Source organism: Corella eumyota, chromosome 5 (assembly GCF_963082875.1).
Source record: "Corella eumyota chromosome 5, kaCorEumy4.1, whole genome shotgun sequence".
In the NCBI taxonomy this organism is placed as follows: Eukaryota; Metazoa; Chordata; class Ascidiacea; order Phlebobranchia; family Corellidae; genus Corella; species Corella eumyota.
In genome coordinates this window covers 3,196,528-3,218,838 of record NC_137494.1, presented here as the reverse complement: position 1 = coordinate 3,218,838, position 22,311 = coordinate 3,196,528, and the positions used below count along the sequence as shown (strand labels likewise).

The 22,311-nt window shown below is 29.8% G+C and overlaps 2 protein-coding genes across 6 annotated transcripts; both read right to left on the bottom strand.

The window, feature by feature from the left end:
- Positions 1–1,086: 1,086 nt before the first annotated feature.
- Positions 1,087–5,368, bottom strand: LOC145752446 (uncharacterized). Of its 5 annotated transcripts, none has more exons than XM_082568735.1 (9): positions 4,613–5,368; positions 4,413–4,523; positions 4,163–4,324; positions 3,270–3,966; positions 2,942–3,189; positions 2,645–2,832; positions 1,813–1,908; positions 1,575–1,721; positions 1,087–1,448 (listed from the first exon to the last, which is right to left on the bottom strand). In XM_082568735.1, exons 1-7 carry the CDS (start codon positions 4,694–4,696, stop codon positions 1,893–1,895), a joined length of 1,506 nt encoding a protein of 501 aa, XP_082424861.1. In that variant the 5' UTR covers positions 4,697–5,368; the 3' UTR covers positions 1,087–1,448; positions 1,575–1,721; positions 1,813–1,892. The 5 variants fall into 5 exon arrangements, with proteins under 5 accessions (XP_082424861.1, XP_082424862.1, XP_082424860.1 ...); XM_082568736.1 differs by having other exon boundaries at positions 1,607–1,721; XM_082568734.1 differs by lacking the exons at positions 1,087–1,448; positions 1,575–1,721; positions 1,813–1,908 and having other exon boundaries at positions 2,011–2,832.
- A 1,098-nt stretch (positions 5,369–6,466) lies between these two features.
- On the bottom strand, positions 6,467–22,021 carry LOC145752443 (sodium/potassium-transporting ATPase subunit alpha-3-like). Its single transcript, XM_082568731.1, has 22 exons — positions 21,885–22,021; positions 14,375–14,563; positions 14,033–14,236; positions 13,750–13,863; positions 13,283–13,417; positions 12,957–13,074; positions 12,358–12,492; positions 10,907–11,040; positions 10,564–10,762; positions 10,365–10,487; positions 9,985–10,106; positions 9,656–9,848; positions 9,286–9,461; positions 9,031–9,167; positions 8,792–8,942; positions 8,542–8,710; positions 8,304–8,458; positions 8,055–8,178; positions 7,822–7,967; positions 7,561–7,691; positions 7,215–7,408; positions 6,467–7,039 (listed from the first exon to the last, which is right to left on the bottom strand). The coding sequence occupies exons 1-22, from the start codon at positions 21,906–21,908 to the stop codon at positions 7,011–7,013; spliced, it is 3,102 nt and encodes a 1,033-aa protein (XP_082424857.1). The 5' UTR covers positions 21,909–22,021; the 3' UTR covers positions 6,467–7,010.
- Between the last annotated feature and the right edge of the window lie 290 nt (positions 22,022–22,311).

Genomic DNA, 22,311 nt, shown 5'->3' with positions numbered 1-22,311 from the left:
TTAGTCAGTAATCAACTACAGTTATTTGATACTTTAGGTCTAAGTTTTTGTTTTGATTTAATATTATTACTTAGGCTACTTGTTTTACTGCTTACTACAACAAACTGACAGAAAACCACAATTGGCTTTATTTTTAAGGTATTTTTAGCGTTACACTTATCTCATACAAATGAGCTAAAGATGGATTTGGAAAGAATAATATTTAAAACATTCTATAAATAATAAATTGTAGGCCAATTGCATTAAAATATTTAAAACCTAGCCTAGCTTTTCGAAAGCACGTTACGTTAAACGAAAAAGTTTCGTAAGAGGATTTGACCACTATTTCTACTCAGCAAAAAAAAAAAAAACAATAGCTACTGTTGCGTAACAATTGATTTTCTTAGTAATTGTTTTGTCACTATACATACTAAGTATTATTTTTAATAGTCTATTGTTTCGTTAATAGGTTATAAATATCTAACGTTGTTAAAACATAAATCCCCTAAAAATGGCAGCGTGGGGTAGTTGTTAAACACTTGTCTTCTCTACATTAGGTCCTGGGTTCGATCCCTAGTTCTTTCATGCTGTTTAAGTCTGGAACTATAAACGGTCTGAACTCCTGCTGAGCCAACACATAATCAGCAGCTTATATTTACTGGGAAAATATGTTTTATAATATTCCAAACTGGCAAAGTCAACTCAAGGCTAAACTGGCAGATTGGGGTAGCAGGTGTTCTGTTACCCAATATTTTTGGGTCATGACGTCAACCTTTCTACATCAAAGATAAAAAATATAAACATAAAAAAATAAATTTAGGTATTTAAAATAAATAAAATGTGGTTTAAAATCATTATTAAATTAAATATATATTTGTAAATAAAAAAATGCACTACACATTACTTGTTTAAGAACATTAAATTGATAAAGTATTAAGCTTTCAATAATAATTAGACTTAACAGCAGGGCTTTACCCTTTCTTGCAAATAATAAACAAACAGAACAATTTGTTTATACAATGCTCAATGAGTAAGTTCTAACAGCAACCACACAAAACATTTGTTTAGGAATTTATTAAAAACTACATGTATAAATACTGGGTTATAATTAAGGGGGGGGTAAGGGAATTGGAGTGTACAAATAAATAGGTCCGGGGAAAAGATTATGTGGAGGGGGGGTTATTGGTCTAAATTGGGCTGAAGAAAATTGTACCAATGGAAGTTCGGGGGATGGTGTTCGAAAAGGTCGGGGGGTAGAAGTCTGAGGCACGCCTTGCTGGTGGAGGCCCGCCACTGTCGCTGCCTCTTCGACCAAGGGCTCCTCTTCGTCCTCAGATACAATTATAAGGTCTCTAGGACGAAGGGAGACCCTCGAAACTGGCCGAAGAGGCTCGCTAGCCTGGAACCTCTCCGATCTTTCGGAAAGGATGGAGCTGTTTCCTGGCTCCAGGCTAGCACTTGTTCGTTCTCTGTAAAATATTTACAAGAAGATTTTAAATGTCTTATAAATTTTATTAGTAAAACAAAAAAAAAATAATAAGTTTAATAAATAAATAGTAAAAATAAGTCATATCTCTGTATTGACTAATTTATACTTTGCGACAGTGATCATACTGCGGGCATCCACCTTATTCGAGTGCCTCTTCAACTTTGCCCCCTTACCCTTCCGAACACCACCCTTATTGCTTTTGTTGTTGTTTTGCTTTTTGTTTGTGTTTTTTTTGTTTTTTCCATTAGGGTTTCTGCTCAAATTGTATGTTATTTATAATAAATAAAATTAACAAATTATTTTTTTGTAGCTTTAATAGTATTTGCATAAAAAGATCAACTTACCCATTATAATAATTATTGATGTCACCCCCCCCCCCCGGTATTGATTGTCAGGCTTGATGTGTTCATTATTAAAATTTTATTTATATAATTAAAAGTCTGCAAAACATAAAAAAATTATTAGCAATTTTTTAATAACAAAATTTTATGCAAGATCAACAATTTTTTTGTAAAAATAATTTTAGGAATAATAACGTTGATAAATATGCAATGAGAATTAAAATGCTAAACAATAAAATGCTAAACAAATAGTTAAAAAATTAGGTCAATAATTTTACTATATTAAACAAAATCTTAGTGTCACAAAAAATTAAAATAGTCATTCACATATAAGAAAAACTGGACTAAAAATGTGACTTAGTCAAGTCACAATAACTTAAAGAAAAACTCGACTTAGTCAAGTCACAATAACTTAAAGAAAAACTTGACTTAGTCAAGTCACAATAACTTAAAGAAAAACTTGACTTAGTCAAGTCACAATAACTTAAAGAAAAACTTGACTTAGTCAAGTCACAATAACTTAAAGAAAAACTCGACTGAAGTGAGTCACAATACCTGCAAGAAAAACTCGACTAGATCGAGTCACAATAACTTAAAGAAAAACTCGACTGAAGCGAGTCACAATAACTGCAAGAAAAACTCGACTAGGTCGAGTCACAATAACTTCAAGAAAAACCCGACTAGGTCGAGTCACAATAACTTCAAGAAAAACTCGACTAGATCGAGTCACAATAACTTCAAGAAAAACTCGACCAGGTCGAGTTTTTAGGCTTTTTAATTTATAACTGGATTTATTATTTAACTGCTGCATACACATTACATATGTTCTTCACACCTTTGTAAATTTTCCGGTAAAAAATCTTGATGTAAAACAGTGATAATACCAGACAATGATTTATCTGTGCGAAATCTGATGTGGCATTCCTTTAAAGTTCTGTTTTGTCTTTCAACTCCATTATTGGTGTTGATTATGACTTGAAGCTGACCTACTCTATAAAGCCAAGCCCAGCGCTGCAAAAAAGTCTTAGAAGTATTTGCAATTGTATATAACTTTTATAAAATGTTATGTCTAAAAAGCATATATATCTTAAATATATTTTACATAAATGGTAAAGTCATTGATGTAATCTACCTCCTTAATAGGTTCCCAAAATTTGCTAAAATAGTTTCGAAACTTTTCATTTTCATTCCAAATCTCGCTACAATGTAATTGGTTTAGTCCAGATGCAAACTTGTTTGCAGTATCAGCTGTGGCAATGCATCGCAAAAGATTCAAAGCCATTTGTTGCCTGTCTTTATCGCCAACACCATTTTCATGTTTTTTTACCCATCTTCCCCATGCTTGTTCGCGATGGAAGTCGCAAATTAGTACTTTGCAGCCTTTACAGAATAAGATTTATTTTAGTTTGATTTTTAAGCTTTAAGTGATACTAACAATCGTTGCATTTAAAAAAATTTACCTGTAAATACAGCTTCAAGTGCATTAATTTCAGCATCGCACTTATCTGTCATAAAAAAAGAAGGATTCCACTTGGGACACCATTTTTGCAAAACTTTAAGTGCCTCTTGAATATCATCAGCTGTCTCATTTTGTAAAATAAAAGACCCAACAACTTGGTAGTTAACATTGGTCTTCACACAAAGAAAAAATAGGGGAAGGGCGTACTTTGACGTCTTGTACGTAGCATCTAAAAGGCAGATTTCCTGACCATATCGTTCTAACAATCGTTTTTGCCATGAAAATTTATGAACAAATAGAAGCGATTGTTTGCATTTGATAAAAGGGGTTTCATCCCATTCACTCTCATGTTCTTCCATGTTGATTGCTTCGCCTGCAACATATGGTCGATACAAAATATTGTCATCAATACCATATTTCTTTCTCCACTCATCAATCAAAAGTTTAACATTTGTCTGATCAAATTTTGATAGTTTTCGATTCACAAATACACGATAAAAACTGTTTTTTAAATCCCTCATTGTTGGATTAAATCTCCGATTTGATTGGCAGGGTGGTTCTTGACCCTTAAATAAATCATGTTTAACGTAAAGATCAATTGCCCGCCTTAGTTCACGAACACTACTAACACCATCATTAACAAGTTTTCCAACTTCAGCAATTATTCGTTTATCAACTATCTGTTGATATCCAGATTGCTAAAAAGTAATACGTAACATATATTATGCTAAAAATAGCATAAGTTTCCAAAAAATTGTGTTTAAACAATACATTGCATACCCATTACACCACCTACAATAAATCTTGCAAAGAGGCTACATTATTAAGAATATTAACGAGGAACATATTTTAGTTATTTGTTTTTAAATTAGTAATTTAAAAAATTAAAATTACCTTTCCAATAACATGACCAATATGAGCTTTAATGGGTGGAAAAGTAATTCTGTAAACGGTGGATTTTAATAATTCAGATGAACCTTTTAAACGAATTCTAATTTCTTTGCTGGCAAGGTCTTTTAGATACCTTAACTTGTTTCCACTTTCTTTGGACTCAATCTAAAATAAATTTGTTTATTTTTCTGATTACTAGTATTTCTGGCAAGGCCTTTTGTAATTTAAAAAGCAGCAAGTGTCCATTACAAACCTTAAAATCAGGAAAAAGAGTAATATATGAAATCTGTATAGTAGCAGGACAATCAGTTTTTTTTGAACCTTGTAAACACATGTAGGATTTTTTTACCATGTGATCCGCCAGCTGTAAATTTAATGTAAAAACATGATGTTTATATAAACGTTACTTGAGGTCAAAATTTAATATTTTGTTATATTTTAGCTGCCTTTTACCTGAGGTACAACTTTTTCACATCTAAGTTTGTTTTTGGATTTGTTGCGATCCTTTCCGTGTTGGCATTCTCTTATATATAACATTTAAGGTATTTAAATGGAATGCAGTCTTCATTCCAGAAAATCTTCTCACCTTCTGAATATACAATATACAGCAATAAGAGTTTAAAAAAATGTAGAATATTTATGAAAACCTGTAACTGTTACACATACTACTGTCATGACTATTTCTGACTATAAACTTTGTTAAGGTTGAGATCTCAAATTGAGTGATTTTCTCTTCTACCTCACCAAGAGAATTTGTGTACTAAAATAAAATAGGCTAGCTAAAAAGTATGGTTTGTAAAGTCTAGTTAATTTAAGTAAACAATTTATATTAGTTCTGGATTTTTTAACAACTGTACCACAGGCTGCACTACGGAGTCAATGATAGGTGATTTAATATCACTGGTGTACATTTCTCCTTTTTGAATCTGTGCTAACTATTGAGCTAAAACTTTCTGAAAAATAATCTAAATTGACTGGTTATAAAAAAAATATTTTACAGTATTGAAAAAGTTTTATGGTCTGTATTTTTTATGTGTACAAAGTAAAATCTAATATAAACTAAATTATTGGTAGAAATATGTAGGCTATTTAAAAAACTATTTTGAAGTATGTAAAGTGATTTATAAATTAAATGTGAGTTTTACACTAAATTTAAAAAAGAAGTTTCAATAAGAAGTTAGCTCTAAAAAGAGCTGTTTTTGAAGACTGGAGGACCGTTGGTGATTTTTTTAAATGATAATAAGTTACAACTGTAGAATTCAATCTGTAATAAAAAAAAATCAAACCATTGGCATCATTTCTCGTCTGGCATTTAATCACTGGCTAAGTAACGCAACGACTGGCTTAGTAACTGAACTTTAAAAATTAACAACGAAAATAATTGTTAAACTACAACAGGCAACTGAAAATAACAACGGCGGGAAAAATATATTATTTACTAACGGCGGGAAAAAAGGCGCAAATTTTTTTTTTTTTGCTGAGTAGAAATGGTGGTCAAATCCACCGCCAAAAGTTTCGAATGTCAAGTAGCGTAAAACCAAGTTATAACCAAAATGTGGCCTTGTGCAAAAGCGTAATATGCCACAAAAAACATACAACCCGTGTTATATTCTAAATAAAGCATATCCGTTTCGTGAAAATAATGCCGCCTCAACATTTTTCAAAAAGAGAAACTAAGGTAATTTACTCAGCAACGCGTTATACTTTGTTAATTTAAACGGTTGCAAGTTGATCCGTACTCGTGTTTATGCGCCCTAGTATTTGTACTCAAAACTCCAACAATTTTATAAGTTTTGCCCTAGAAGACTCTGTTTCGCAAGCCTCTATTTCAACGGGCGATCCGTAGTCGGGCTATTTAGCACACCATTGGTACTGACCGCAAAGAATCACAATAATCGCAAATTAAATCCTTTGAATTAATTTAATTTTGACAACCTAGTAATTCTTGCACTAACACAACTTGTCCAACAGAAATTTATTATGTTTCATTTATTTCATTACATTGTATAACAAGAATACACAACCAAAGCAAAATTTGTTTTTTGAAGTTGGAAAAATTTATTTTATTTCACTAGCCTGTTAAAAGGTAAACTTAAGTTAAAACTGTATGTATTAGTTCTGGGCATTTGTCATGAAATGCATGAAGTAAACGCGATTTAATAAAACGTTAAAACATGATTTAAACACACACACACACACACACAATTCCTTAAGCAGAGCGTGCACACTAAATAAAAAGCCAGATAGCAATTAAGTAGTAAAAAAAACTGTTATATTTTGAGAAATGTAAGCCTTGGCCACATAAAAAAAAAGCTGTGCACAGTTTATTGTTTAAAAATCACACAAAACACAAACATAACAAATGTTATGTTGGCCACATCTTAAATACAAATTAAATTTAATGGTTTTATAAAACAGACCAAACATTTAATAGAAACATAAAATTAAAAACGAAGCTGTTAACGATAATAAACACATTTCAAGCGCGAATTGTCTAAAAAAACAGTCATAAATTTATGGGTTAAAAGAGCTTAAGTTACCAAGGAACTTCCAATAAAATGCATATTTTAACTGTGTTATATTCTGACAAAAACCACTACGACAGTGTTTTTTAAATTTTCACATAAACGTGCTGTAATAATAAATAAAAATGTAGAAAAAACGAATTGCTAAGAAATTTTTTCAGCACCAAAGCGTAAAAGTACTAATTATTAACTGTAAAAATTTTATAAAATCAAGCACCAGAATTTGTTGTTTTTATTTTTTCATGTTGACGAAAGGTGCACGTCTGCTATAGGAGAGTTGTGTGTGCGTTGTACCATGACAAGGGAAAAAATGACGAAAACACAACTTAATAATAAGTTTCTCGTTCGGCCCAACCTAAAAAATAAAATTAATTAAAAATGATTTCTTCAATATGGTTTTCATGTCTCTTGGGTAAGATATCAATAAAACTAATTTAAATTAATGATCTTAATTTTAAAAAGCAATCATTATTCAACTTTAATTTGAAAAGTGACATATTTAAATTTTTTTACGCAAAAAAAATGTTTACCTCCTGGATATCTTCTGATAAGATATTTTCTAGTTTCATCATAAAGCCAAATAATGAGTGAAAATGGCATGGGAACCAACCACCATTCCCATTCCAATGGGTACATCCTTAAAGCTGCATCCATTCCAGGGCAATAAGACAAGAAAGTTGCCAAAGCTGTTTCCTCAAACAAACCAGCAATCAAAACCTTATTCCTAAAAACAAGAAGTTCATGTTATCAGTTAACATTTTTGAAGACAATTTAAAATGAATTAAAAATGACAAAAACCTTTATTAACATTCTAATTAAATATATACCAAAACAAGTATTAATAGGCTTAGAATACTGGAATTTTATTGAACTTACTTCATTCCCTGTTGGAAGATGGAGAGACGTCGAGTTTTACTGATAAGAAGATCAGCCCACTGCACAATCACAATTGAAGTAAAGAAAGCAGTGTGGCAAGTGTACTCAATTATCTTTCTCTGGCCATAAGACTATATAAAACAGAAAACAAATTTGATTAAATCATATCATATAAAATTGTATTAAAATTTCTCTTTTTTTATATACAACAACACAAAAGTATGCTTAGCACTTAATTAGTTTAATATAAACAGTCCTAACCCATTCTTGTCCATATGAATCTACAACACCATTGTTTGATTTGTCGTCCCATGGTACACGAAGTCCAAGAAGCAAGCTTGGAACAAAACCATTCATCATCATAATGACAAAGTAGTTCACGAATCCAGCCAAGGCTTGGATCATACCTTAAATAATAAATAGGTTATAAATCTATGTTTTATTAAACCTGAGTAAGGCTTGCTTTTATTTAAAGGCAAATGTTGATAGCTTACCAATTTGTCCATAAGCCAAAGAAATAAGACGCTCGTTGACCAATCGATCTTTCTTGGGGTCACGAGGTTGTCGTTTCATGATGTCACTTTCAGCTTGTTCGTATGCAAGAGAGATAGCTGGCAACTACGAAAAATAAAAAAAATTAAGAAATTTCTCAATAAACTGGATTACTTTAAAATAAAAAGAACTAAACATGTTTTATAAATTCAATTTATTCTTATTGGTTGTATTGACTACTAAAAAATTACCAAGTCAGTTCCCAAATCAATGCAAAGAATGGTGACAGTTCCAAGTGGAAGGGGGACATCAGCCAAAATAAAGATAAGGAAAGGAGTAATTTCAGGAATGTTTGAGGTCAAAGTATAAGCGATTGATTTCTTCAAGTTGTCAAAGATCAAACGTCCTTTAAAAATACAAAATCATTACATATGGTTTACAAACACATGCACAGTATTTTTTTTACATTGATTATAAATAATTGTGTACCTTCTTCTACACCAGTAACAATTGAGGCAAAGTTGTCGTCAAGCAAAATCATGTCAGCAGCTTGTTTTGACACATCACTTCCAGCAATTCCCATGGCAACGCCAATGTCAGCTCGTTTCAAAGCAGGTGAATCATTTACACCATCACCAGTTACAGCTACAATAGCACCCTATAGGAAAATAAATATTTAATTTGAAACCCAAGAAAATTTTATTAATTTGATTGTAACTTGACTAAAAAATTTTCTTACCTGACGTTGACAACTCTCCACAATGATAAGTTTTTGTTGGGGTGAGGTGCGGGCAAACACAATTTCTGTGTGATATTTCACGATGTCATCAAGTTGTTCCTCTGATAAAGTATTCAACTGAGATCCATGGACCACAGCTGCCTTGGCTTGTCTAAATGACAAAAAATGGTTTACCAAACATGCTAAAAAGGCCGTGGGCTAGTTTACAAGTAACTATGTTCACCAGAAATCTAACTTACCTTGGGTCAACATCTTCCACAGAGATGTTCAAACGAGCAGCAATGTCATCAACAGTTTCATTTCCTTCTGAGATAATTCCAACTCCTTTTGCAATAGCTTTTGCTGTGATGGGATGGTCACCAGTCACCATAATTACCTTAATAATAATAAAAGTTAAGACTTTAATACATAAATGTATTTCTAACAACACATATTTTTTTTTCTATAAAAGACCCAGGCTAAAAACAGCTAAAAAAGATTTTTTTTAGTTTTACCTTAATTCCAGCACTTCTGCATTTTCCAACAGCATCAGGCACAGCAGCCCTAGGTGGATCAATCATGGCCATAAGTCCAACAAAAGTCAGGTTTTCAAGGGGGAAGTTGACATCCTCAGCGTCGAATTTGAAACCAGGTGGAAACTCCTCAGTTGGTAAGTACTCATGAGCAAATCCTAAAGAATAAAAAATATATAAATAAAGAAGTGACACTATATCATATATATCTGCACAATATTCTTGGAAATGACTCTTCAAAAATACAGATTTTTAAACATTTCTTTATAATGCCTTAATATAAAGTTATTACAAAACAGATGTTAGCAAAATATTAAAAGGTGATAAAAAAAAGCTCAAAATTAAAATTTACCCAATACACGTTCTCCAAGACCTCCCAATTCTGCGTAAGCAGTTTCGAAATCATTTCTCCAGTCTGGTGTCATGTGTTCAACTTGTCCCTTGTTCATTATCTTGTTGCAACGATCCAAGATTCTTTCTGGTGCACCCTTGATTACAACCAGATGACGTTTGTCATTGGGGTCTTCAGTCTCGTGGATGGAAACCTTTAAAGAAAATATTTGGTCCATGAATAATCAAATTATGGTCAAGTACAGGAATTATAAAAAATATTTACTAAAAAATGTATTTCTTTTGCAAGATTCATTTAATATTAAATTTAAAAAAAAAAGTCTAATTTACCTGGTATTTGTTCATGGAGTTAAACGGAATTTCCACCAGCTTAGCATTTCTCTTTCTTCTACTTTCAACATCTCCCAACGATAATTCAACACATTTTAACAAAGCAGATTCAGATGCATCACCTGATATAAACAAAAAATAATAAATATATGTATATCATTTAATCAAATTTTTAGTAATATTTTTTTTAATGTGAAGCGTTAAAGATTTATATTTAAGCTGCATTAAAAATTTTAGAGTACACCGGACTATTATTTTTCTTTTAATTTGTAAAACAGATTAGGGCTTTTTTTAAGTGTTCTTAGTTGCAAAAATTCAATTATTTTAAAGGTCATAGAAATCAATATCTGTGCCACAAAAATCAATCAGGTTTTACTTACCAGCACAATTTCTTTTAAGCACTGGAACACTTTCTTGTCCTTGTAAGAAAGTAGCTCTGTTGCATAGCAACGCAACTCGTGAAAGTGCAACCCATGTTTCAGATTTGGTATCAAAAGAAGCACCTACAAAAAATGAATTTCATTTAATAAAATGCAAAGTAAATAAAATATTTTCTTTTTCAAAAGATTCTTTTCTTACCAGATTGATCTTCTGTTGTGTCAGCTTCCACAATAGTATTATCAAACCACATGTGAGCAACAGTCATTCTGTTCTGGGTCAAAGTTCCAGTTTTATCCGAGCAAATAGTTGAGGTTGATCCAAGGGTTTCTACCGCTTCCAAGTTCTTCACCAAACAGTTCTTGCGAGCCATTCGCTTTGCAGTAAGGGTAAGACATACCTAACAACAACACAATAAGTAAGGTACCAAAAAAGCAGTTCTATTATCAAAAAAAATCTTGATCTTTTTATAATGTAGAAATTTTTCTTTAAAAAAGATGTCTTTGCATTGGGGATAACTTAAAACCTTTAAAAAAAAACTTACCGTGACTGTAGCAAGAAGACCTTCTGGTACATTAGCAACAATAATTCCAATTAAGAAAACAGTAGCATCAAGTGGAGTGTAGTTAAGAGCCAAGGAAATAATAAAAAAGGTTACACCAAGAAATACAGCAACTCCTAAAATTTATTTTGTTATCATTAATATAAACCTAAGCAGTTTATTTGGAGTATATATATTTTTACATGCACATGCTTTATAATGGTCTTGCCTTTACAGGTATTTTAACATTAAAATGTTTGTAAACTTTACAATTTGCCTCTGGAGAAATATCAAGGCCCAAAAAAACTAATTTAAAATAATCAATAACATTTTTTGTAATCAATATATCTTATACATGATTACAGTTTTAAGTTTTATAAATTACATATGTAATTGGGGCTGACAGTTAAAATTAAAATTGAATTACATTGTTAGTCAAGCAATAATAGTTATATGTAATAACAGCATTCAAATTAAATTTAAAAATAGTTTTAATAAGATTTTTTAACAGGTTTTAAAAACATAATTTTTAAGTTAAGCACCTAGATTATTGCTATTACATAAAACAAACATGCATTTATTAGTGCCTGTGGTTAGATATAACATGCCCAATGGCCATATACAACAATAACTGTAAACAATAGTTAGTAAAACAACTACATGCATGGATGTAAATATTAGTAAAAGACGAAATGAGATTATAAGAAATGAAGTAAACATGCAAAAGACAATACACTGAAATACTACATTGTGTGCTTTACAGTACAAACTTTTCCTAAACATTTAAAACAAACTTTTTCTGTGTAGTCAAATACTAAAACAAAGTGTCTGGAGACTTATTCTAGGACAAAACAAATTTAAACTCAACAAACAGACAACTGTCTTAAAATTTGCGTGCATTTTTTCACTGGACAAACGCTTATTTATTTTTTTAACCTGAAACCACGTGAATAAAATGTTCGATTTCTCTGGCGATTGGTGTTTCACCGGTTTGTAAACTAGAAGCTAAGTTGGCAATTCTTCCCATTACAGTTTGGTCACCACATCTTATAACCATTGTACGGGCAGAGCCTAAGATTTTAAGTTTAACTTTATTTGTAAGGGTCTTAAAAATATTCTAGTTTATTATAAATTAACTTTGCAATTTATTTCTTATACTAACTCCTTTGTTCTAACTTCTTACTCTAACTGTTTTTTCTGTCAATCTAATTTACCCTTGTCATAAACACTAACCAGATAATTTTATTTCTGCAAAAATCTCAACAAAAAACTGAAACTAAAAATTGTCTTTGTGTGAAATCAAGAATAGAAAAGCTTAGAATTTTCGCTGAAAGTTGGTGAAAATTAAGAGTGTAGAATCATGCAAACTAAAGAAGTGAAGCAAGGTGTAAATAATCAGCCCCAGCACCAAGTAAGCAACATTTATTGACCACCAAGTCATTGCTAACTTGTACCTGAGATAATATGGATAAAATGTTCAATTTCTTGGGCAATTGGAGTGTCCCCAATATCCAAACCTGAGGCCAACGAGGCAATACGTCCCATGACAGTATCATCTCCACATTTTATTACAACGCCTCTTGCGGACCCTAAAATACAGCGTTAGTGGTTTAATATTTAAGTCTGCTTTTTAAAGCTTTACTCCCTTTTGTTGCCTGTTTAATGTAACTTGTCTATTGTTTATAAACTTTCTGGTTTGATTGACCTGTTACTGTTTTTATTGTGCAACATTAATTTAAATTTTCTAAATCCTGAAATTTAAAATTTTCTAACTAATATAAAAATTTGAAAATTTTAGCTAACTGAAAACTCCATTTACCTTTTTTTCTTACGAGATTTGCTTTTAGGAGACTTTAGGCTAATTTCTATTTCTATACATAAACTTTCAACATCTAAATAATAAAGAAACTCTTAAAAATTTCTAAAGTAAGTTAAAAATAGTTTATAGTTCTAAAACTCAAATAAACTTTTACTTTAGATACTTATTTATGTTAAAAAGTTTTAAAAATTAAATTTATTTAAATATTTCTTTTAGATTTCTATTTTTTCGAACCTTCAACACAGTTAGTAGAGAAAAAAGCGATATTCCTCGTTTCAATTGGATTGTCATTGGTACAATCTGGGCTTCTGCTTTGGGGCTCGGATTCTCCAGTTAAAGATGAGTTGTCAACCTTTAAAATAAACAAGTAATTTTACAAATTGATCTTTTAATAATTTAAATAACATAAACAATTTTTAATTTGTAAATAAAATGGTACTTTAGATATTACTTAGTAAAAGTTGATTGAAATATATTTACCACTGTTAAAATATATTTTACCAATTTTAAGGTTCTGTTAAAAGTTATTTTTTTATCAAGATATTTTAAATTAATCTTACTTTCATTCCTGATGCAGACAAAATTCTTAAATCTGCCGGAATTCTGTCTCCTCCTTTAACTTCCACTACGTCACCAACAACAAGGTTTTGTGCCAGAATTTGAGATTTTTCTCCATCTCTTACAACAAGGGCATGCTAGAAAAACAAAATGTTATAATAAAATAAAAGCTGACTTAGAAAAAATACTTGTGAGTTGAAAAAACAATTAAACCTATTTAATACAAAAGACAAAAACACTTTTATATTCCATTTATATCAACTTTAACTTGTTTATACTAATAATAATAAATATAAGCTTCATATTATGTGAAAAAATTCATATAATTCCCAAAATATATCCAACAATTTATAATAACCTATAATTTGCAAGGAAAATGCCTTTGAATACACAGGTTTAATTTACAGTTACAATGTGTAGTACATAAAACTTGAAAAATCAGTCAACTATAAAAATGATTCATTCTTACCTGGGGTACCATGTTTTTAAACGATTCCATAATTTTTGAACTTTTTGATTCTTGGTAATATTGAAAGCACCCGGTAATAATAACGACAAGCGCTAATACAATTCCAAGGTATAACTAAAAAACAGAAAATTTAAATAAACATCTTAAATATTTAAATAATTACAGGTTTTTACGCTAATTACATAAATAATTATGAAATAAACAATTATCTTTAGTTATTCTTTTAAAAAAAAACAACAGAATCAAAATTTCTTATTTAAATTTTAAAAAATTCTTTATTTACATTGTCCATGTTTGGATCTTCTTTTCTTGTTGCTTCTAAAGTGAAAGCAATAAAACAAAGAATAGCTCCAATCCACAACAGAGTTGAGAACCCTCCAAACAAGTTCTTGCAAAACTTGATCCACTCAGGGGTGGTTTTAGGGGGGGTCAAAGCGTTTAAACCATCACGTTCTAAATATTCTTTAGCTTGGCTAGTAGTCAAACCCTATTAAAAATAATTTGAGTTTTATTCAAAAGAAAAATAAATAAGTAAAATTGATCTTTTGTGATATTTAGTTAAATTAAAGCTGAAAAGTATGCATGTTTTTTAAATGACTTATATATATTTTAACGCTAAATTTACCCGGTTCAAATCTGTTCCCAATTTTGAACAAAGTTCTTCCAACGAGATTGAATGTTCGTCCATCTCCAATTCCTTCTTCAGATCATCCATATCTTTCTTGTCCTTGTTCTTTTTGGAAGCCATCTTTTCCTTTTTGCTCTTTTTATCAACAACTAAAACCTCAGTTTCCTCTTTACCTTGAAAGGTAGTCTAAAAAAAAAATTAAAAGAATTTATAATTTTAAAAAAAGCATCTCAAAGCGATAGCAAATATATATTTTTTTGGAAGCATTTTTTGCAGTTACTCCTTTTTTATTGTTTAAAAGTAATGCCTTGATTATAAAACATTTTTAATTGATGCCCTCATTATTCCAACACCAAGTTGGACTAATTTTATTGCCTTCTAACAAGCTTTTTCTATAAATTATTAAAACGAGGAGGTATTTTCTATCATAAGGTAACAATTCATATATTATTTATAGGCTATTTTAAATGTCAGGGTTTGAATATAGCCTACTGTCTACATACTATTGTAAAGTATATTTTGGGTAAATTACTAACTATATAAAGGAGTACAAAAATATATACCCAACTCTAGACAAAACAACTTCTTAAAATTTTGACACGTATATGTGATATATAACTGCCATAAAATTGAACTTCACTTTCTCTTAGGTAGATTCTAAGACTGTTCTGAAATATCTTAGTAAATAAATTTAATCACATTAGATTGTAAAACTATGTATTTAAATCAATTACATTAGTAGTATATGATCCTTACTGCATACCCGCGAAGCTATAAGATTTCTAACCGCAAAGTATATGCATATTAAACAAGCAACCGTCGTACAAAAAATCGAAAAAAAGAAAAAGGAGAAAAAATCGATAACCCGCGAAGAAACCAAGTAGCGGCTGTCAAATTGGGAATTAAGGGCAGTCCGGTTGACCGCCTGATTACAAATTCGCATAATTTACTTTAACACAAAAAAGCTTAACCCTAATAAGAACTTGCGAACAATAGCAGCTAAACGGTATCATGCATTTAAACGATACTGCAAAATGCGTGTACTATAAGCCCTAATAACAATTATCATATTGATTAACAGTATTGCCTGGGGAACTGGTAGGTATACGTGTTATTGAAAGTAGCGTACATTACACAACTTATTGATTGGATTGTGTTCTAAATATAGGAAACGTCGATAAATATAATTAAAAACTTTTTTTGAATTTTTTTAACGATTTTGAGAAACTGAACATTCGAATTTAAGAGTAGGATTTTTAATGTTGCGTTATTGCCTAAAACAAGCATTTTTACCCAACTTTGCTTGGTATATTTTACGTGCAAAAAATACGTAAAATGCACGAATTACTTTTTATTCTCGCTAAATAAAACGTTTAATTATGTGCAAAAAATACGTCGATGCTGATCAATTATTCAAAACGCGGATGCAGTGAAATTTAGTGGTGCAATTACACCAGCTTTAAAACAACGAAAAATAGAAATTATTATAAACAATAGACCGCATTTTAAAGTTAATTTACTTAATAAAATCCGTTAACGTAGAAGTCTTTGCAAAAAAATCGAATAATTATTCTACTTTTTTAATTTTTTAATTTATCCTCGATGCAAAAAGCCGATTTTACTTTTTTTAAGTATCGCACTTATTAGAAATTTAAACGGTTTGTGATAATATTCAGGGGGTTAATTAATAATTTCCTAATTTCGTTGAAGTGATAATAATAAAAGCAAGGCCAACTGTTATCACCTAATATGTGTTCGCACTTCCCACAAAATTCAATTAGGATTCAACTTATTTTGAACCCAGTTAAACCTTGAACTATAACATGAAAATATTTTATCCAATTTGCAATAAAACAAAACTAAAATAAGAACCGTTTAATTTTAGAATATTTAATTGCCAATGCAAAATGGTTAAAAGTGGTTACATAAAGTTATTTAAATTGCCAAAAAAAAACTAAATACCAATTAGATCTATATTTTCAATATTATTTTGTGTTTCAGTACAATATATTAATTTTAAACCAAAAACAGTCAGATTTTCAATGCCGTTAAAATGAATTGTGTTGTGTTGGTGAAGCTAATAAGAAATTTTAATTGACTTGTCGATTTTTTTGACGAAAAAGACAGATGTTTAATTAAACATAAATACTACAGCAACATAAGTGAAACTGGCATTTTCCTAATGCAATTCAATATGTGATCAAACTACATACTAACAAATAAATAAAGCTTATGTAATATACACTAGTGTACAAAAACACATTTACAAGCAAAAAAATAAGCAAATTACCAAAATTAAAAAAATCTTGGTTATAATGGGTTAGAAATGCTGCTAAAAAATTTAATATACTTTGCAGTTAAATTTTAAATAGTATAGGGCGGGCTTTTATGTTTAATTTAGGTTTAAAAGACGCAGTTTAGTTGGTTAATAATTACCTAAAGTTTACTTAGCACAAACATTATTTTCTTGCGAAATACACCGGCACGTTGTAATATAGAGAACGATAATTACTTATTACCCCCTACTAACGTTAATCAAAGGCAAATACATTACGTTATCCTTTTAATATAAAAATCACTCGTAAATTTTCCATTTTAATTCTTAGCAAGCAATATTTGTATTGTTATAGCTTAGTGCGATATCCGTAAATCAGTTCATAAAAAAGAAGTAATTGTCGCCTTGTCATCGTTAAAATATCGTAAAACAGGCAGCTGGAACAAGAATTATTCGGTTCCGAAGTCCCGAATTACTAAAACAAACATCCTTTCTAAATCCGACAAGTGATCAGCATTTACAAGCATGATAATACAAGTACAACATCCTACAATGTAACCTTGGTTATAACTTTGAACTCAGTGTTCAACAACGGAAAAATTTAAGAATTTTTTTACGTAGTGATAATGCTGGCAAATGTCCCCCCCCCAAAAAAAATAAATTAATAGTTTAACTTTATCGCGGTATTTAGGACAAAAACGTCCCATTTTTTTCATTTTTCAATGATCCAATTATTTATTTCATACTCCCATTTTTGGAAAACAAAACCCGAGTTTAATAATACAAGAATAAGGAATAAGTATAAGATTGTGTGGCTTGTAATACAAAAATAAAGTTAAGTTTCTATCGTGGATATTTCGTAGAAAACAACCGCACATTAAAGAGAAAATTAATAAAAATTACTAAGAAAAAATAAAGTTATTTTTAAATAATTGTGTTATTTTCCATTTTCTAATAAAAACTACAAATATAAGTTTAAAAAAATCGTTTTTATATATTCAATGGAATATTAACTTATATAAAACAAACTTAAGTTTACATAGTACCCGTTGCTATACACAACATTTGTCCTTAAAGCAAAATAATAAAGAAAGATCGATAACTTAATCTAATACCATGTTGAATTTAAACTGATGTTAAACCGAGCGTGAATTCTAACAATGAGCCGGCTTTTTTTAAATAGCCACTGGCGCGCAAAATATAAAAATACGGTAACAAATTTTACGTGACGAATATATACGATATTCGAAAACAAATTTCGAATGTTATGATTTAACAAAAAATTACGCGCAATAAAAAAATTACCGTTTTGTAGAAATAGACGTAAATGTATTATTTTTGCACATCTTTTAAGTATGTATATGACTTAATAAATTAATTTTTTTCAGTTTAAAAATAACTTGTTTTGCAACTTCTTACTGAAAATTTAATATCAATACTTCATAATCTCTGCTAAAAATACCGCTAATAAATAAGCGAAACTTATTAAGCTATCTAATAAACAAGCATACTATCTTAAACTTAAATTTTACTAATGAGAAATATATTTAAAATAAAATATTCTATTTTATATGTAGGTGAATTTCCAAGAAGAAAAATGTTATCAATAACAACAGTTTAAATAAATAGGCGGTCGAATATAACATTGTAAGGATGGTAATATACATGATTTTTTGGAATTCTGCGGCATATATCATGTAAGTATTCGTTAAACATACTTGTAAAGGTCATATTCTAATGGAGTGGAAGAATATTAACTCAAGGGCAAAACTTAAACAGAAATAGTAAAGCAACGTAGGTTAGCTGGGTTAAATTTCAGGGGGTTTTAAAAAATTATTTTTGGGGAAAATTTTTGCAAAAATTCTTTAAGGTATTTTTTTAATGTAATTCACTTAAAATTAAAAAAGTTGTTAAATTTCTGTCCTTTTTTATTCCTTTTTTTCTAAAATAAATACCCTGCGACAGCGTGATGCCTAAAACCTGTGGTAAAACTTAACGACTTCTTATCAAAGTTATGCAATATCGCTTTTATAAACCACCATAATATGATTACGCTGCATTTCTACGCAAAAAAGAAGCAAAAAGTGGACGATAACTTGTAAAAAAATTGTTTGTTAACCAATATTTACAGAGCCACGTTAAATAAAGGTTTCAACCCGGTAAAAGCATGGTAATGTGTACTTAAAATATGAAGCGCTGGTAAATTTACCGCTGGAAACGATCTGCAAATAAAGCGCTAGTAACATGTTCTTCAAGTCACCTTGAAAAATTAAACCTTAGTAAGAGTTGTGGAGTTAACCCCAGATAACAAAGGGGTCAATATACAAAAACAGCATTTATAACTTAACATTCATTATCACAAATTTAACAAAATTAAAAATCAAATCTATTTAAATAACATTCAACCAACCCCTAACTTAATTAATAATACTTGCTAATTTAAATACTAATTAATTGTAATATATATTGCTATTATTAAAATAAATTAAACTACCTAGATTTTTATTGTAATAAAGTAAAATATAAACAACATATTATACCAGCGACCTATATTAAAGTTTAATAATATATACAGGAAATACAAAATATTTCTGCGCAGTTTTTTTCGAATAGTTTTAACTAACCTATATTAAGTTAATATATGTCTATTATGCAGCATACACAAATATATAATTTTGTTTTTGACGTAAGTTATTATAGTATTTCTCCAAAAATATTCGATTCCAATTTTGCACATGAATTTTTTTTATTATTTAAAGTTATTTTATATAAATTCCTTTAATGTTATGTTATATCGTAAGGGTATTTTCCCAAAAACTTTAAAATCTAAGGCTATTTATTTTAACATCAAACACCCTTTACAAAATGACCAACATAACACAAATACAAAATTGTTGAACCATTCTTATACAGGGCCAGGGCAAAGCATAAGAAATTGGCCAGTCCAAAATTAAAGAACGAAGTGTATTGTAACCTACTACTTACCCTATAGACCCTTAGGAAAAAAAGATAATGTTACAAATAAAGTTAACTATAAAACGTGAGCTTTTGTGAACCCTTCTGTTATACAATACATGCCATCTAAAACAGCACACAACTCTTGGAATGCAAAAGTCCCATATATGTGACAATGTTAGTAACAGTTTGAGCTAAGATAAAATTAAAGGAATTTTAAAGGGTTTTATCAAGTATTCCAAGATTGTATCACACTCAAAGTGAAATTATATCATTTTCTAAATGTATTTTCATTTGTTTAAGTTAAATGGTATAAAAAGATAATTAAAATTTCTATTTTACAACACAAAATTGCATGTTGAAAATTAGTTACGCTTTTAACAAGTTATTAAATACAATTTAACTATGACAATTACAACTAAGGACGATAAACCAACGCCACGCAGCCACAAACTTTAACGCACTTCAATACCTCGACACTTTACGGTCGTTAAGGATATCACGTGACCAGTCACGTGACCGGCATGCATATGCTATTTTAACTTAGCGAAAGAAGATATCGACCGGTTAGTAAAGACTTACCAGTATTAAGCCTTATCAATATGTCTATCTATATGACCTTACACGAGCCGCCGGCGTATTACTAAAAATGGCCTTTTGTAATGAACCAACCTTGCCAAAAAAATAAATATTTTTAAGCTGGTGTAGCAATTTTTTAGTGTTTCAATTACGAAGGTAACTTTACCAATTAACGTTCTTCAGATGTGGAAAACACATGCATCGCCGCACTTGCTTCGTGCGCAAAAAAAACTCGATAAATACGTGATTTAAAAAAAATATTTGTTTAAACAACTGACCCGTTTTTTTAGTGGCGATCTATTGTTTAAAAATGCGGACAAAGCAATTAAAATTCGGTGTAATTTAATAAATAAACAATTATTCAAGATTATAAATCTACGGAAAAAACGAAGCCATTGTGTTTCGCCATAATTAGAAATACGTAAACGTAATTTACGCGCGATATTTTAATTATATACTTAACGAGAACGGAAAGTTATTTATATCAAGTGCCGGCGAATTAGCGGAGTTCTAAAATCGCAACGTCAGACCGGCCGGGCATGGAAATTTACAAGCAAAAATCACGCCCTTTCGCGGAGAGAAAAAGGGAAGAGAAGTGAGAGAACGAGCAAAACGGTGACGAATATTTCGACATGCATGGCGTATTTGAAAAGAGAATGGAAAATTGTAAAAAGAAATCCATTTCATTTAACAACATTTTAATAGTTTCTTAATACCTTTGCGGTTAGGGCAATGACCTTTGAAATACCAAACTGAAAGTTATTAAAAACTACAGAAAAAATATAAATTAAACCATCTTATATCCAAATAAAACACATTGTTATAAAAATGTGTTTTTAAAAGCTTAGCAGATCTAACATATATTTTTCTTTTTGTTGTTAACATATTTTTTTTTAAACAAAAAACTGAATTAAAACCAAAAAGTTGTTATGTTTAGTGAATTATGCCAAACTGAAAGCAATCCATCAAACAAGCTTTTCCTGTTACAAACAGGTTTTCTTAATCCCAAATCATACCCATACTTAACACACAAAAACAGTAACTAGGAATTAAAATCAACAAATACAACCATTTCCAAGTAAATTGCATAATACCTTCCAAAATTCAAACACCAATATTTCTTGTTCCAAAGAATGCATTAAGAATTAGAGAAGGTGTATTTACATTGGAATGACATTTTAATTTATGTGACAATAAAAAAAAGTTGCGTAATTGATATTTACTTTCAGATAATCATTTAAGTAAACTATACTCCGAAGTTTTTATTTAAAATAAAAACTAGCTTGTGCGCAATCAATATTTATTAAGGCAGTAAAAGTTGCTTCAATTTTATGACACATTTTACCAGCTTAAATAAATTAAAATGTAATATTAAAAGTTTTTTTCCAGGTTCAAACAATCTTGAAAAAATTGTCTTTTTTGCATATACTTAAAGTTTTGTATTTTGCATCTATATTTTAACACATTTTTTACTTAATGCATACGACCATATATTTTGTAACAAAATTTGACAAATTTCTAGTAATTTAGATTTTAAATATTTTCACAACAGTTGTTTTAAATCTAGATAATTTTAACACATTTAACTGTTTAGGCAATTAGAAAGCACTTAATAAATAATAACGTTTATTTTTTAAAAAAAACGTTTAAAAATCCCTTAAAAACAATTGAAAAATGAATCATAAATTAAAATTTTACCTCTTCAACTTGTTGCCCATCCATTTTCGATGTTGTTATTAATTAAAAACTACTAAAATTTCGTAAAAACACAAAAACGCCCTTTTATAGCAAATCTAACACGGTCGGTCTGCCGGTGTGTTAGAAAAAGTTTAGTAACACGAGACTCTTCAAAAGTGTTAGAAGAATAGCGCTCGCTACAGCGAAAACCGACAATTCGTATTTTTTGAGGACAACTTTTTTTGTCAAAACTTAACAAACTATTATTTTATTGGTCTTAAATTTAGTGTTTTAATAATTAAACATTACTTTTAAGTAAAAAGTAATTTTATTAATTTTACTTACTTTTTCAAGATTGCTTGGTCTTTTAAGGTTTATCAATCAGCAAAATTTATTTGTACCTAAACCCCTTAAGTTAAATACAAAACTTGTCTAAAAATTAATAAAT